General features: G+C 44.3%; 1 protein-coding gene across 1 annotated transcript in view; it reads left to right on the forward strand.

Annotated features, from left to right (window-relative positions):
• myo1g (myosin IG) overlaps positions 1 to 12,500 on the forward strand; it is an 81,778-nt gene that overhangs the window by 5,338 nt on the left and 63,940 nt on the right. Inside the window, exons 2-4 of the mRNA XM_042295146.1 lie at positions 3,343 to 3,551; positions 7,675 to 7,768; positions 9,787 to 9,952. Of these exons, the coding sequence (XP_042151080.1) occupies positions 3,343 to 3,551; positions 7,675 to 7,768; positions 9,787 to 9,952 (469 nt within the window). The remainder of the gene's footprint in view (positions 1 to 3,342; positions 3,552 to 7,674; positions 7,769 to 9,786; positions 9,953 to 12,500) is intronic.

Genomic DNA, 12,500 nt, shown 5'->3' on the forward strand with positions numbered 1-12,500 from the left:
CAACTACTTCTCTGATAGAGTTCAGTGTGTCAAATCGGAGGGTCTGCTGTCCGGACCTCTGGCAGTCTCTATGGGGGTGCCACAGGGCTCAATTCTTGGACCGACTCTCTTCTCTGTATACATCAATGAGGTCGCTCTTGCTGCTGGTGAGTCTCTGATCCACCTATACGCAGACGACACCATTCTGTATACTTCCGGCCCTTCTTTGGACACTGTGTTAACAACCCTCCAGGCAAGCTTCAATGCCATACAACTCTCCTTCCGTGGCCTCCAGTTGCTCTTAATTACAAGTAAAACTAAATGCATGCTCTTCAACCGATCGCTACCTGCACCTACCCGCCTGTCCAACATCACTACTCTGGACGGCTCTGACTTAGAATACGTGGACAACTACAAATACTTAGGTGTCTGGTTAGACTGTAAACTCTCCTTCCAGACCCATATCAAACATCTCCAATCGAAAGTTAAATCTAGAATCGGCTTCCTATTTCGCAACAAAGCATCCTTCACTCATGCTGCCAAACATACCCTTGTAAAACTGACCATCCTACCAATCCTCGACTTTGGCGATGTCATTTACAAAATAGCCTCCAATACCCTACTCAACAAATTGGATGCAGTCTATCACAATGCAATCCGTTTTGTCACCAAAGCCACATATACTACCCACCATTGCGACCTGTACGCTCTCGTTGGCTGGCCCTCGCTTCATACTCGTCGCCAAACCCACTGGCTCCATGTCATCTACAAGACCCTGCTAGGTAAAGTCCCCCTTATCTCAGCTCGCTGGTCACCATAGCATCTCCCACCTGTAGCACACGCTCCAGCAGGTATATCTCTCTAGTCACCCCCAAAACCAATTCTTTCTTTGGCCGCCTCTCCTTCCAGTTCTCTGCTGCCAATGACTGGAACGAACTACAAAAATCTCTGAAACTGGAAACACTTATCTCCCTCACTAGCTTTAAGCACCAACTGTCAGAGCAGCTCACAGATTACTGCACCTGTACATAGCCCACCTATAATTTAGCCCAAACAACTACCTCTTTCCCAACTGTATTTAATTAATTAATTTATTTTTCTCCTTTGCACCCCATTATTTTTATTTCTACTTTGCACATTCTTCCATTGCAAAACTACCATTCCAGTGTTTTACTTGCTATATTGTATTTACTTTGCCACCATGGCCTTTTTTTGCCTTTACCTCCCTTCTCACCTCATTTGCTCACATGGTATATAGACTTGTTTATACTGTATTATTGACTGTATGTTTGTTTTACTCCATGTGTAACACTGTGTCGTTGTATCTGTCGAACTGCTTTGCTTTATCTTGGCCAGGTCGCAATTGTAAATGAGAACTTGTTCTCAACTTGCCTACCTGGTTAAATAAAGGTAAATAAATAAATAATACATGTTGTGGATGTTAGTTCTGTGTTTTCAGTTAAGGCCAAGTCTTTCTTTGCTGCACCTGACCATTATTTATATATATATTTGTTTATTTATGTATCTCTCTCTCTTAATTCAATTCAAAGGGCTTTCTTGGCATAGGAAACATGTGTTCACATTGCCAAAGCAGACAGACAGATTTTAAGTTTGGTAAAGTTGGGACATGCCTTCCCTTGAGACAGTGAGAAACCACATATAAACAATTAGCCTCCGATTCCGTCATCTTCAGAATGTGAAGTTGAAAAGGAGTTAAGAGTATTTCACAGTGGTAGTAAAACATCAGCAGACACGCCAGGGGCCTCAGACACGCCAGGGGCCTCAGCAGACACGCCAGGGGCCTCAGCAGACACACCAGGGGCCTCAGCAGACACACCAGGGCCCTCAGCAGACACGCCAGGGGCCTCAGCAGACACGCCAGGGGCCTCAGCAGACACACCAGGGGCCTCAGCAGACACGCCAGGGGCCTCAGACACGCCAGGGCCAGGGGCCTCAGACACGCCAGGGGCCTGAGACACACCAGGGGCCTCAGACATGCCAGGGGCCTCAGACACCCCAGGGGCCTCAGACACGCCAGGGGCCTGAGACACACCAGGGGCCTCAGACATGCCAGGGGCCTCAGACACCCCAGGGGCCTCAGACACGCCAGGGGCCTGAGACACACCAGGGGCCTCAGCAGACACGCCAGGGGCCTCAGACACACCAGGGGCCTGAGACACGCCAGGGGCCTGAGACACGCCAGGGGCCTGAGACACGCCAGGGGCCTCAGCAGACACGCCAGGGACCTTAGCAGACACACCAGGGGCCTCAGCAGACACGCCAGGGGCCTCAGCAGACACGCCAGGGGCCTCAGCAGACACGCCAGTGGCCTCAGCAGACACGCCAGGGGCCTCAGCAGACACGCCAGGGGCCTCAGCAGACCCGCCAGGGGCCTCAGCAGACACGCTAGGGTTCTCAGCCCTGGATGGTGTATACACCATATTTTTTATTCCCTGAAGTTCCCATTAGTTTTATCAGGCCCGGCCTGACCCCATGGCAACGTCTGCAGGAGCAGTCAGATAGAAAAAGGTTGAAGAGAAAGACAAGTTTTCTCTAATAACACCCCTTAGGATTCAACTTAAACAACTTTATTTGTCCGCTTTGGGCAATTACTACTAGGACCAGCGGCTGCCACAGACAGTTTCAGTGACTCTAAGATCCAAGTCTTAGTATAATGATCTAAATGACTGTTTGTACCCGTGTTGGTTATCACAGGTTGTGATAGATGTATATTTTTGTTTAGCAGGTCATGGAGTTGATTATTGTAACTTGTGATGTACATCCTACATTTCCACACAGAAATAGGCAATTAGGTTTAAAATCAGCAGGATAGGTGCCACAAGTAAAATCAATACCCAGGCAAGTTAAACAAGGTGGAGGAAGCGACTCCTCTTGAGACACAATTTGTACATGCTTCCTGTTCTCACTTCCCATGCTTCCTGTTCTCACTTCCCATCCACGTCAATTCCTATACTTTTGGGGTGGGTGTGTCCATTTTGAGAGTAGGTGGGAGGTTTGAGTTTAGATGCACAGATATGTGGGTTTTTAACGTTAGGGTGTTTCTCTGTGAAATGGCCTCTACCCTGTTGCTGTGTAAACATTGCGCTCACCACAACGGGCAAGGTGTTAATGGGGTGGAACCTTACTGTTGAATGTGGTTAGAGTGTGTGTAGACTATACATAGAAGCTTTTCTGTGGCACAAATGATTCTTATCAAAAGGATTTTGTTCTGTTTTCCTACATTTCTATTTGGATAGTAAAAATTCAAGCCTTTTAAAAAAAAAAAAAAAAAAGCTGAAACCATACTTCAAAAAGCTAAAATAACGTCAGCTCTGTCTCTGTGTTTGTCTGTGTGCCTGGTAGGTTTGAGAAAGCCCGTATCTACACCTTCATAGGAGAGGGGGTGGTGTCAGTCAATCCTTACAAACAGATGGACATCTACGGGAAGGAGGACATCAATGCTTATCGCGGCCGGGAGCTGTACGAGAACCCTCCCCACCTGTACGCTGTGGCCGACGCTGCGTACAAGGCCATGAAGAGACGAGCCAAAGACACCTGCATCGTCGTTTCAGGTCTGTCTCACACTCCATGTTACACAACACCTCACACTCCAATCATCATAATTTACCTCCTTTAGTCCTGCAAGCCTGTTTGACCTTGGTTAGCTGGTTCTGAGAGGGTCAGAGAGCATGGTGAATGGATAGTTAGGATCTTATCTGGCTAAACATCTCAGTGTTCTGCTCACTTAACATCTCTGTTCTGCTCACTAAACATCTCAGTGTTCTGCTCGCTAAACATCTCAGTGTTCTGCTCGCTAAACATCTCAGTGTTCTGCTCACTAAACATCTCAGTGTTCTGCTCACTAAACATCTCAGTGTTCTGCTCACTAAACATCTCTGTTCTGCTCACTAAACATCTCTGTTCTGCTCACTAAACATCTCTGTTCTGCTCACTATACATCTCAGTTCTGCTCACTATACATCTCAGTGTTCTGCTCACTAAACATCTCAGTGTTCTGCTCACTAAACATCTCAGTGTTCTGCTCACTAAACATCTCAGTGTTCTGCTCACTAAACATCTCAGTGTTCTGCTCACTAAACATCTCAGTGTTCTGCTCACTAAACATCTCAGTGTTCTGCTCACTAAACATCTCAGTGTTCTGCTCACTAAATATCTGTGTTCTGCTCACTAAACATCTCTGTTCTGCTCACTAAACATCTCAGTGTTCTGCTCACTAAACATCTCAGTGTTCTGTTCACTAAATATCTGTGTTCTGCTCACTAAACATCTCAGTGTTCTGCTCACTAAACATCTCAGTGTTCTGCTCACTAAACATCTCAGTGTTCTGCTCACTAAATATCTGTGTTCTGCTCACTAAACATCTCAGTGTTCTGCTCACTAAACATCTCAGTGTTCTGCTCACTAAATATCTGTGTTCTGCTCACTAAACATCTCTGTTCTGCTCACTAAACATCTCAGTGTTCTGCTCACTAAACATCTCTGTTCTGCTCACTAAACATCTCAGTGTTCTGCTCACTAAACATCTCTGTGTTCTGCTCACTAAATATCTGTGTTCTGCTCAATAAATAACAAAAAGAGGCGCACAATCACTTTATGAAAACATCATCATACCATTCTGTCTGTCACTATCTATCTGACTGGTTATCAGTTCCCCACTTCTCCAGAACATGATGCGTATTGGTCTCCACTTACTGTTGGTGAAATGGGCATTTCTTAGTTGCACTAACTCATAATGTCCTGTTTCCTCATCTACTGTGTGTGCTTATAGCGGGCTATTGATGCAGGTTAGCGTTTTTCTTCACAAACGTTGTTCTGCAGGCAGCTCTGCAGAGTGGTCCCTAGTTGGCACACCCACAAAGTCATAAAAATCGGCATTTAAATCTAACCCTAACCACACTAATGCCTAACCCTAACCTTAAATTAAGCTAAAGAATTTTTATAAAAAATCATGAATTAGACAATATAGCCAATTTAGACTTTGCAGCTGGCTTATCTAAGGGAAATTACTCAGTTCTGCCTCCAGGATAAGACTCATGACAATAAATGTCAACCTGCTTACATTAGTCATATGAAGAGTAACATCATGGTTGGTGACTGACAGTAGAGACACACTTTAACTACAGGATAGGTGGGTCCCGCGCGGGACGGTTGAGCTGAAGTAGGCAAATGCGATTAGCATGAGGTTGTAAGTAACAAGAACATTTCCCAGGACATAGACATACCTGATATTGGCAGAAATCTTCAATTCTTGTAAATCTAACTGCTCTGTCCAATTTACAGTAGCTATTGCAGTGAAAGTATACCATCCTATTGTTTGAGGAGAGTGCACATTTATCAACTTGAAAAGTTATTAATAAACCAATTTGGCAAATTTGGCAGTCTTGATACAACATTTTTAACATTAACATTTTTAAGTGCAATGATTCATTGGATCAGTCTAAGACTTTGCACATACCCTGCTGCCACCTAGTGTCCAAAATCTAAATTGTGCCTGTGCTGGAATAATACACTATGGCCTTTCTCTTGCATAAGAAAATAATTACAAAAAACCTCATGTTTTTTTTCTTTGTATTATCTTTTACCAGATATAATGTGTTATTCTCCTTCATTAATTTCACATTTCCACAACCTTCAAAGTGTTTCCTTTCAAATGGTATCAAGAATATGCATATCCTTGCTTCAGGTCCTGATATTTTTGTCATTTTTGGTGAAAATGGAAAAAAATGGTCCGATCCTTAAGTTAAGGTGGATTCATGCCATAAATAAACTTTAATTTACAACGCATGATCTTATATAGTAGAAGTGCAAATATGTACAGTACCAGTCAAAAGTTTTGGACACACCTACTCATTCAAGGATTTTTCTTTATTTTTTTACTGTTTTCTACATTGTAGAATAATAGTGAAGACATCAAAACTATGAAATAACACATATGGAATCATATGTGTATGAAACAAATCTAAATATATTTGAGATTCTTCAAAGTAGCCACCGTTTGTTTGCCTTGATGACAACTTTGCACACTCTTGGCATTCTCTCGACCAGTTTTATGAGGTAGTCACCTGGAATGCATTTCAATGAACAGGTGTGCCTTGATAAAAGTTCATTTGTGGAATTTCTTTCCTTCTTAATGCTTTGAGCCAATCAGTTGTGTTGTGACAAGGTAGCAGTGGTATACAGAAGATAGCCCTATTTGGTAAAAGACCAAGTCCATATTATGGCAAGAACAGCTCAAATAAGCAAAGAGAAACAAAAGTCCTTCATTACTTTTTTAAAATTATTTTATTTTACATTTATTTCACTATGCAAGTCAGTTAAAGAACAAATTCTTATTTTCAATGACAGCCTAGGAACAGGGGGTTAACTGCCTGTTCAGGGGCAGAACAACAGATTTGTACCTTGTCAGCTCGGGGATTTGAACTTGCAACCTTCCGGTTACTAGTCCAACACTCTAACCACTAGGCTACTTTACGACATGAATGTCAGTCAATCAGCAAAATTTCAAAAACTTTGAACTTTTCTTCAAGTGCAGTCACAAAAACTATCAAGCACTTTGATGAAACTGTCTCTCATGATGACCGCCATAGGAAAGCAAGACCCAGAGTTAACTCTGCTGCAGAGGATAAGTTCGTTAGAGTTACCAGCCTCAGAAATTGCAGCCCAAATAAATGCTTCACAGAGTTCAAGTAACAGATACATCTCTACATCAACTGTTCAGAGGAGTCTGTGTGAATCAGGTATTCATGATCGAATTGCTGCAAAGAAACTACTACTAAATTACACCAATAAGAAGAAGAGATTTACTTTGGCCAAGAAACACGAGCAATGGACATTAGACTGGTGGAAATCTGAAGAGTCCAAATTTGAGATTTTTGGTTCCAACCACCGTGTCTTTGTGAGACGCAGAGTATGTGAACGGATGCTCTCTGCATGTGTGGTTCCCACCGTGAAGCATGGAGGAGGAGGTGTGATGTTGTGGGGGCGCTTTGCTGGTGACACTGTCAGTGATCTATTTAGAATTCAAGACACACTTAACCAGCATGGTTACCACAGCATTCTGCAGAGAAACGCCATCGCATCTGGTTTGAGCTTAGTGGGACTATCATTTGTTTTCAACAGGACAATGACCCAACACACCTCCAGGTTGTGTAAGGGCTATTTGACCAAGAAGGAGAGTGATAGAGTGCTGCATCAGATGACCTGGGCTCCACAATCACCCGACCTCAACCCAATTGAGATGGTTTGGGATGAGTTGGACGGCATTGTGAAGGAAAAGCAGCCAACAAGTGCTCAACATATGTGGGAACTCCTTCAAGACTGTTGGAAAAGCATTCCAGGTGAAGCTGGTTGAGAGAATGCCCAGAGTGTGCTGTCAAGGCGAAGGGTGGCAACTTTGAAGAATCTCAAATATAAAATATATTTTGATTTGTTTTACACTTTTTTGGTTACTACATGATTCCATATGTGTTTTTTTCCTAGTTGTGATTTCTTCACTATTACTCTACAATGTAGAAAATAGTAAAAAATAAATAAAAACCCTTGAATGAGTAGATGTGTCCAAACTTTCGACTGGTACTGTATATCTACTAATTTATATCTGGTTGCAAAATCTGCTAGTAATGTACATGAACTGCTACATACATGTAGATGTTGTGAGCTGTCTGTGTGTCCCAGGAGAAAGTGGCGCCGGAAAGACAGAGGCTAGCAAATACATCATGCAGTACATCGCAGCCATCACCAACCCCAGCCAGAGAGCAGAGGTCGAGAGGTGAGTCATCCGTGTTAAAGGTCAACCAGGAGGTGTCGCTGGGTTCAGAAGGTTCTGAAGAGGCTCCCTTGTCCCCTGTTAAATAACACTATATATTTGACTGGGTTAGAGTGGAGATTCTGGAAAGACATACAGCATATACTGCATCAGTGGCAATGTCAGAATGTTAGAGACAGCCTATAGGGAGGAGGCCTATAGGGAGGAGGTCAGGGACAGCCAATAGGGAGGAGGTCAGAGACAGCCTATAGGGAGGAGGTCAGAGACAGCCTATAGGGAGGAGGTCAGAGACAGCCAATAGGGAGGAGGTGCCAGGACAACAACCTCTCCCTCAACGTCAGCGAGACAAAGGAGCTGATCGTGGACTATAGGAAACGGAGGGCAGAGCCACGCCCCCATCCACATCGACGGGACTGTAGTGGAGCGGGTTAAGAGCTTCAAGTTCCTCTGTGTCCACATCACTAAGGAAATAACATGATCCACACACACACTAACACAGTCGTGAAGAAGACAAGATGGCGCCTCTTCCCCTTCAGGAGGCTGAAAAGATTTGGCATGGGCCATCAGATCCTCAATTTTTTTCCGAGCTGCACCATTGAGAATTTGTTCTTACCTGAATTGCCTAGTTAATTAAAGGTTCAATAATTATTATTTTTTAAATATTGAGTCTATCTTGACCAACTGCATCACTGCTTGGTATGGCAACTGCTTGGCATCCGACCGCAAGGCGTTACAGAGGGTGGTGCATACGTCACTGGGGCTGGGATCCCTGCCATCCATGACCTCTATACCAGGCTGTGTCAGAGGGCCCTAAAAATTGCCAAAGACTCCAGCCATCCATGTCATAGACTGCTCTCTCTGCTTCCGCACGGAAAAATGGTGCCAATGCACCAAGTCTGTAACCAACAGGACCCTGAACAGCTTCTACCCTCAAGCCATAAGACTGCTAAATAGTTCACCAAATAGATACATGGACTATCTGCATTAACATAACGTAGCAGGTGAAAAAAGTCGCCGGAGCTGAATCCCCACATCCTTTTTACAGAGGAAACGGTAGTTAGGTTGAAAACACTGTATCCCTGACAACTGGAAACTGCTGTTTATTATCTATCCTGTTGCCTAGTCACTTTACCCCTACCTAAATGTACATATCTACCTCAATTACTTTGTACCCCTGCACATTGACTCAGTACTGGTACCCCTGCACATTGACTCGGTACTGGTACCCCTGCACATTGACTCAGTACTGGTACCCCTGCACATTGACTCAGTACTGGTACCCCTGCACATTGACTCAGTACTGGTACCCCTGCACATTGACTCAGTACTGGTACCCCTGCACATTGACTCAGTACTGGTACCCCTGCACATTGACTCAGTACTGGTACCCCTGCACATTGACTCAGTACTGGTACCCCTGCACATTGACTCAGTACTGGTACCCCTGCACATTGACTCAGTACTGGTACCCCTGCACATTGACTCAGTACTGGTACCCCTGCACATTGACTCAGTACTGGTACCCCTGCACATTGACTCAGTACTGGTACCCCTGCACATTGACTCAGTACTGGTACCCCTGCACATTGACTCAGTACTGGTACCCCTGTACATTGACTCAGTACTGGTACCCCTGCACATTGACTCAGTACTGGTACCCCTGCACATTGACTCAGTACTGGTACCCCTGCACATTGACTCAGTACTGGTACCCCTGCACATTGACTCAGTACTGGTACCCCTGCACATTGACTCAGTACTGGTACCCCTGCACATTGACTCAGTACTGGTACCCCTGCACATTGACTCAGTACTGGTACCCCTGCACATTGACTCAGCACTGGTACCCCTGCACATTGACTCAGTACTGGTACCCCTGCACATTGACAATGGAAAAAAAAATGGACAATGGAAGAACTTCTTATTCACCTCTTTCTCTTCCTCTCTTCTCAATCTTTGGGACACATTGTCATCTGCTATTGCTGTTATCCATGATGACCACACTCTCCCCTGTGACACAGTGTCAAGAATGTTCTTCTGAAGTCCAACTGTGTGCTGGAGGCCTTCGGTAACGCCAAGACCAACCGCAACGACAACTCCAGCCGCTTTGGGAAGTACATGGACATCAACTTCAACTTCAACGGCGACCCTACCGGCGGCCATATTAACAACTACCTACTGGAGAAGGTGAGAACAACATGATTGGACGGGATGGTGAGAGACAGACAGTGATTGGACCTTGACTTGGAGTCAAGGAAGGGACTTAGGAGAAGAGATTTGATTGGACAGCTTAAGTTAATATTCTGTTAACCCGTAGACTGTTCGAAAATACCAGATCTGGGCACTGATAAGGCCATAAATTAGAACAAGGTGGCTGTACAGTAACATGCTATAAATGATAAGGCCAGTAACATGCTATAAATGACGAACAAGGTGGCTGTACAGTAACATGCTATAAATATAAATGACATCAGAGCTCAGTGGCTGTAACATGTAAAACATACAGTAACTACAGTAACATGCTATAAATGACGTCACAGCTCAGTGGCTGTACAGTAACATGCTATAAATGACGTCACAGCTCAGTGGCTGTACAGTAACATGCTATAAATGACATCACAGCTCAGTGGCTGTACAGTAACATGCTATAAATGACATCACAGCTCTGTATGGGTTTTGACTGACAGACGTTTTGCACACGACAAGAAGTTGCCCCTCATCCCTCCTGGTAATTGGGCAACTTTTGCAATTTCTTTTAGTTGTGAGTGAGGGAAATGCTGTAAATTAAAAGGACTATGTATTTTGAAAGATAAGATATTGAGGATTATAATAAATGCCGCTTTGATGTCATACAAGCAAGCCAAACACCCGCTGAGTCCAATATGCACTTAACATTTCCATGTCATATAACTCATGTCAAATACAGTGTCAATGTTCATGATCACTATGTTTGCCGTACAGCTACAAGATCACGTCATACCCTGGGTTGTTCTGAACACAATGAGCCTATGTTTGACGTACAGCTACAAGATCACGTCATACCCTGGGTTGTTCTGAACACAATGAGCCTATGTTTGACGTACAGCTACAAGATCATGTCATACCCTGGGTTGTTCTGAACACAATGAGCCTATGTTTGACGTACAGCTACAAGATCACGTCATAGCTACAAGATCATCGTCATACCCTGGGTTGTTCTGAACACAATGAGCCTATGTTTGAGTACAGCTACAAGATCACGTCATACCCTGGGTTGTTCTGAACACAGTGAGCCTATGTTTGACGTACAGCTACAAGATCACGTCATACCCTGGGTTGTTCTGAACACAATGAGCCTATGTTTGACGTACAGCTACAAGATCATGTCATACCCTGGGTTGTTCTGAACACAATGAGCCTATGTTTGACGTACAGCTACAAGATCACGTCATACCCTGGGTTGTTCTGAACACAGTGAGCCTATGTTTGTTTATTGTGAAGAACATTTGCAGAGGAACACGTACCTGAATGCACTCATGACTCCTTTGATCTAATAGTTTTCCCAGAATCTCCAAACCCTTTCAAGTCCAACTATGCTTATGCATTTTCATATTTTCTCTTTAAGAAACATTTACATTTGGCCATATCCATTTTGGCTAATTCCCCCTGAGTGTAAAGGGTTAGCGCATATCCAAATATTGTTGTTGACTCATCCTATACTCGTATTTGTGGCCAAAACATAAATTAGAGAAAAGCAAATCAGCTGTCTATAGGAGGATGAGCTGGCCAATCAGCGGTCTAGAGGAGGATGAGCTGGCCAATCAGCGGTCTATAGTAGGATGAGCTGGCCAATCAGCCCTCTATAGGAGGATGAGCTGGCCAATCAGCGGTCTAGAGGAGGATTAGCTGGCCAATCAGCGGTCTAGAGGACGATGAGCTGGCCAATCAGCGGTCTACATGAGGATGGGCTGGCCAATCAGCGGTCTACAGGAGGATGAGCTGGCCAATCAGCAGTCTACAGGAGGATGAGCTGGCCAATCAGCGGTCTACAGGAGGATGGGCTGGCCAATCAGCGGTGTACAGGAGGATGGGCTGGCCAATCAGCGGTCTACATGAGGATGGGCTGGCCAATCAGCGGTCTACAGGAGGATGGGCTGGCCAATCAGCGGTCTACATGAGGATGGGCTGGCCAATCAGCGGTCTACTCGTATTAATAATTGAATGACCGGTACACACCCACACCATTCTAACACAGCAAAGCTGCATTAACATGCCTTATTTAAATGTTCTGGGAGAAAACTATTTCACTCATATTGTGAGTAATTATAGGTCATAGGTCATGGAAATTTGGTAACACTGGGTAGTTACTTTAAAAGCAGATTTATAGGGCCAGTTTACCAGACATAGATTAAGCCTTGTCCTGGACTAGAAAGCACGTTCAGTGGAGATTAAACATGTTTTTTAGTCAAGGAATACGCTTAATACAGTATGTGTCTGTTTCTGTGAACTTCTTTTGAAAAGTTATTCACTTTCTACTTTCCATTTCATACTTGAACATAAATGTTTGATCAAGGTGGTGAAACAGAGACATGAGAGAGAGTGAGTCCATGAATAGATGGTCCTGTGAATTACACCCTGTTCTGATTCTGATAATGAATGGCTCACCTGGGGGCCCATGATGACCGCTGCATTTATCTTCTCTTTGAGCTAGCTAACACACCATCTGACACTGTGGGGCTGTGTGAACGATGGACTC

Source organism: Oncorhynchus tshawytscha, linkage group LG13, assembly GCF_018296145.1.
Source record: "Oncorhynchus tshawytscha isolate Ot180627B linkage group LG13, Otsh_v2.0, whole genome shotgun sequence".
NCBI classification, from domain to species: domain Eukaryota; kingdom Metazoa; phylum Chordata; class Actinopteri; order Salmoniformes; family Salmonidae; genus Oncorhynchus; species Oncorhynchus tshawytscha.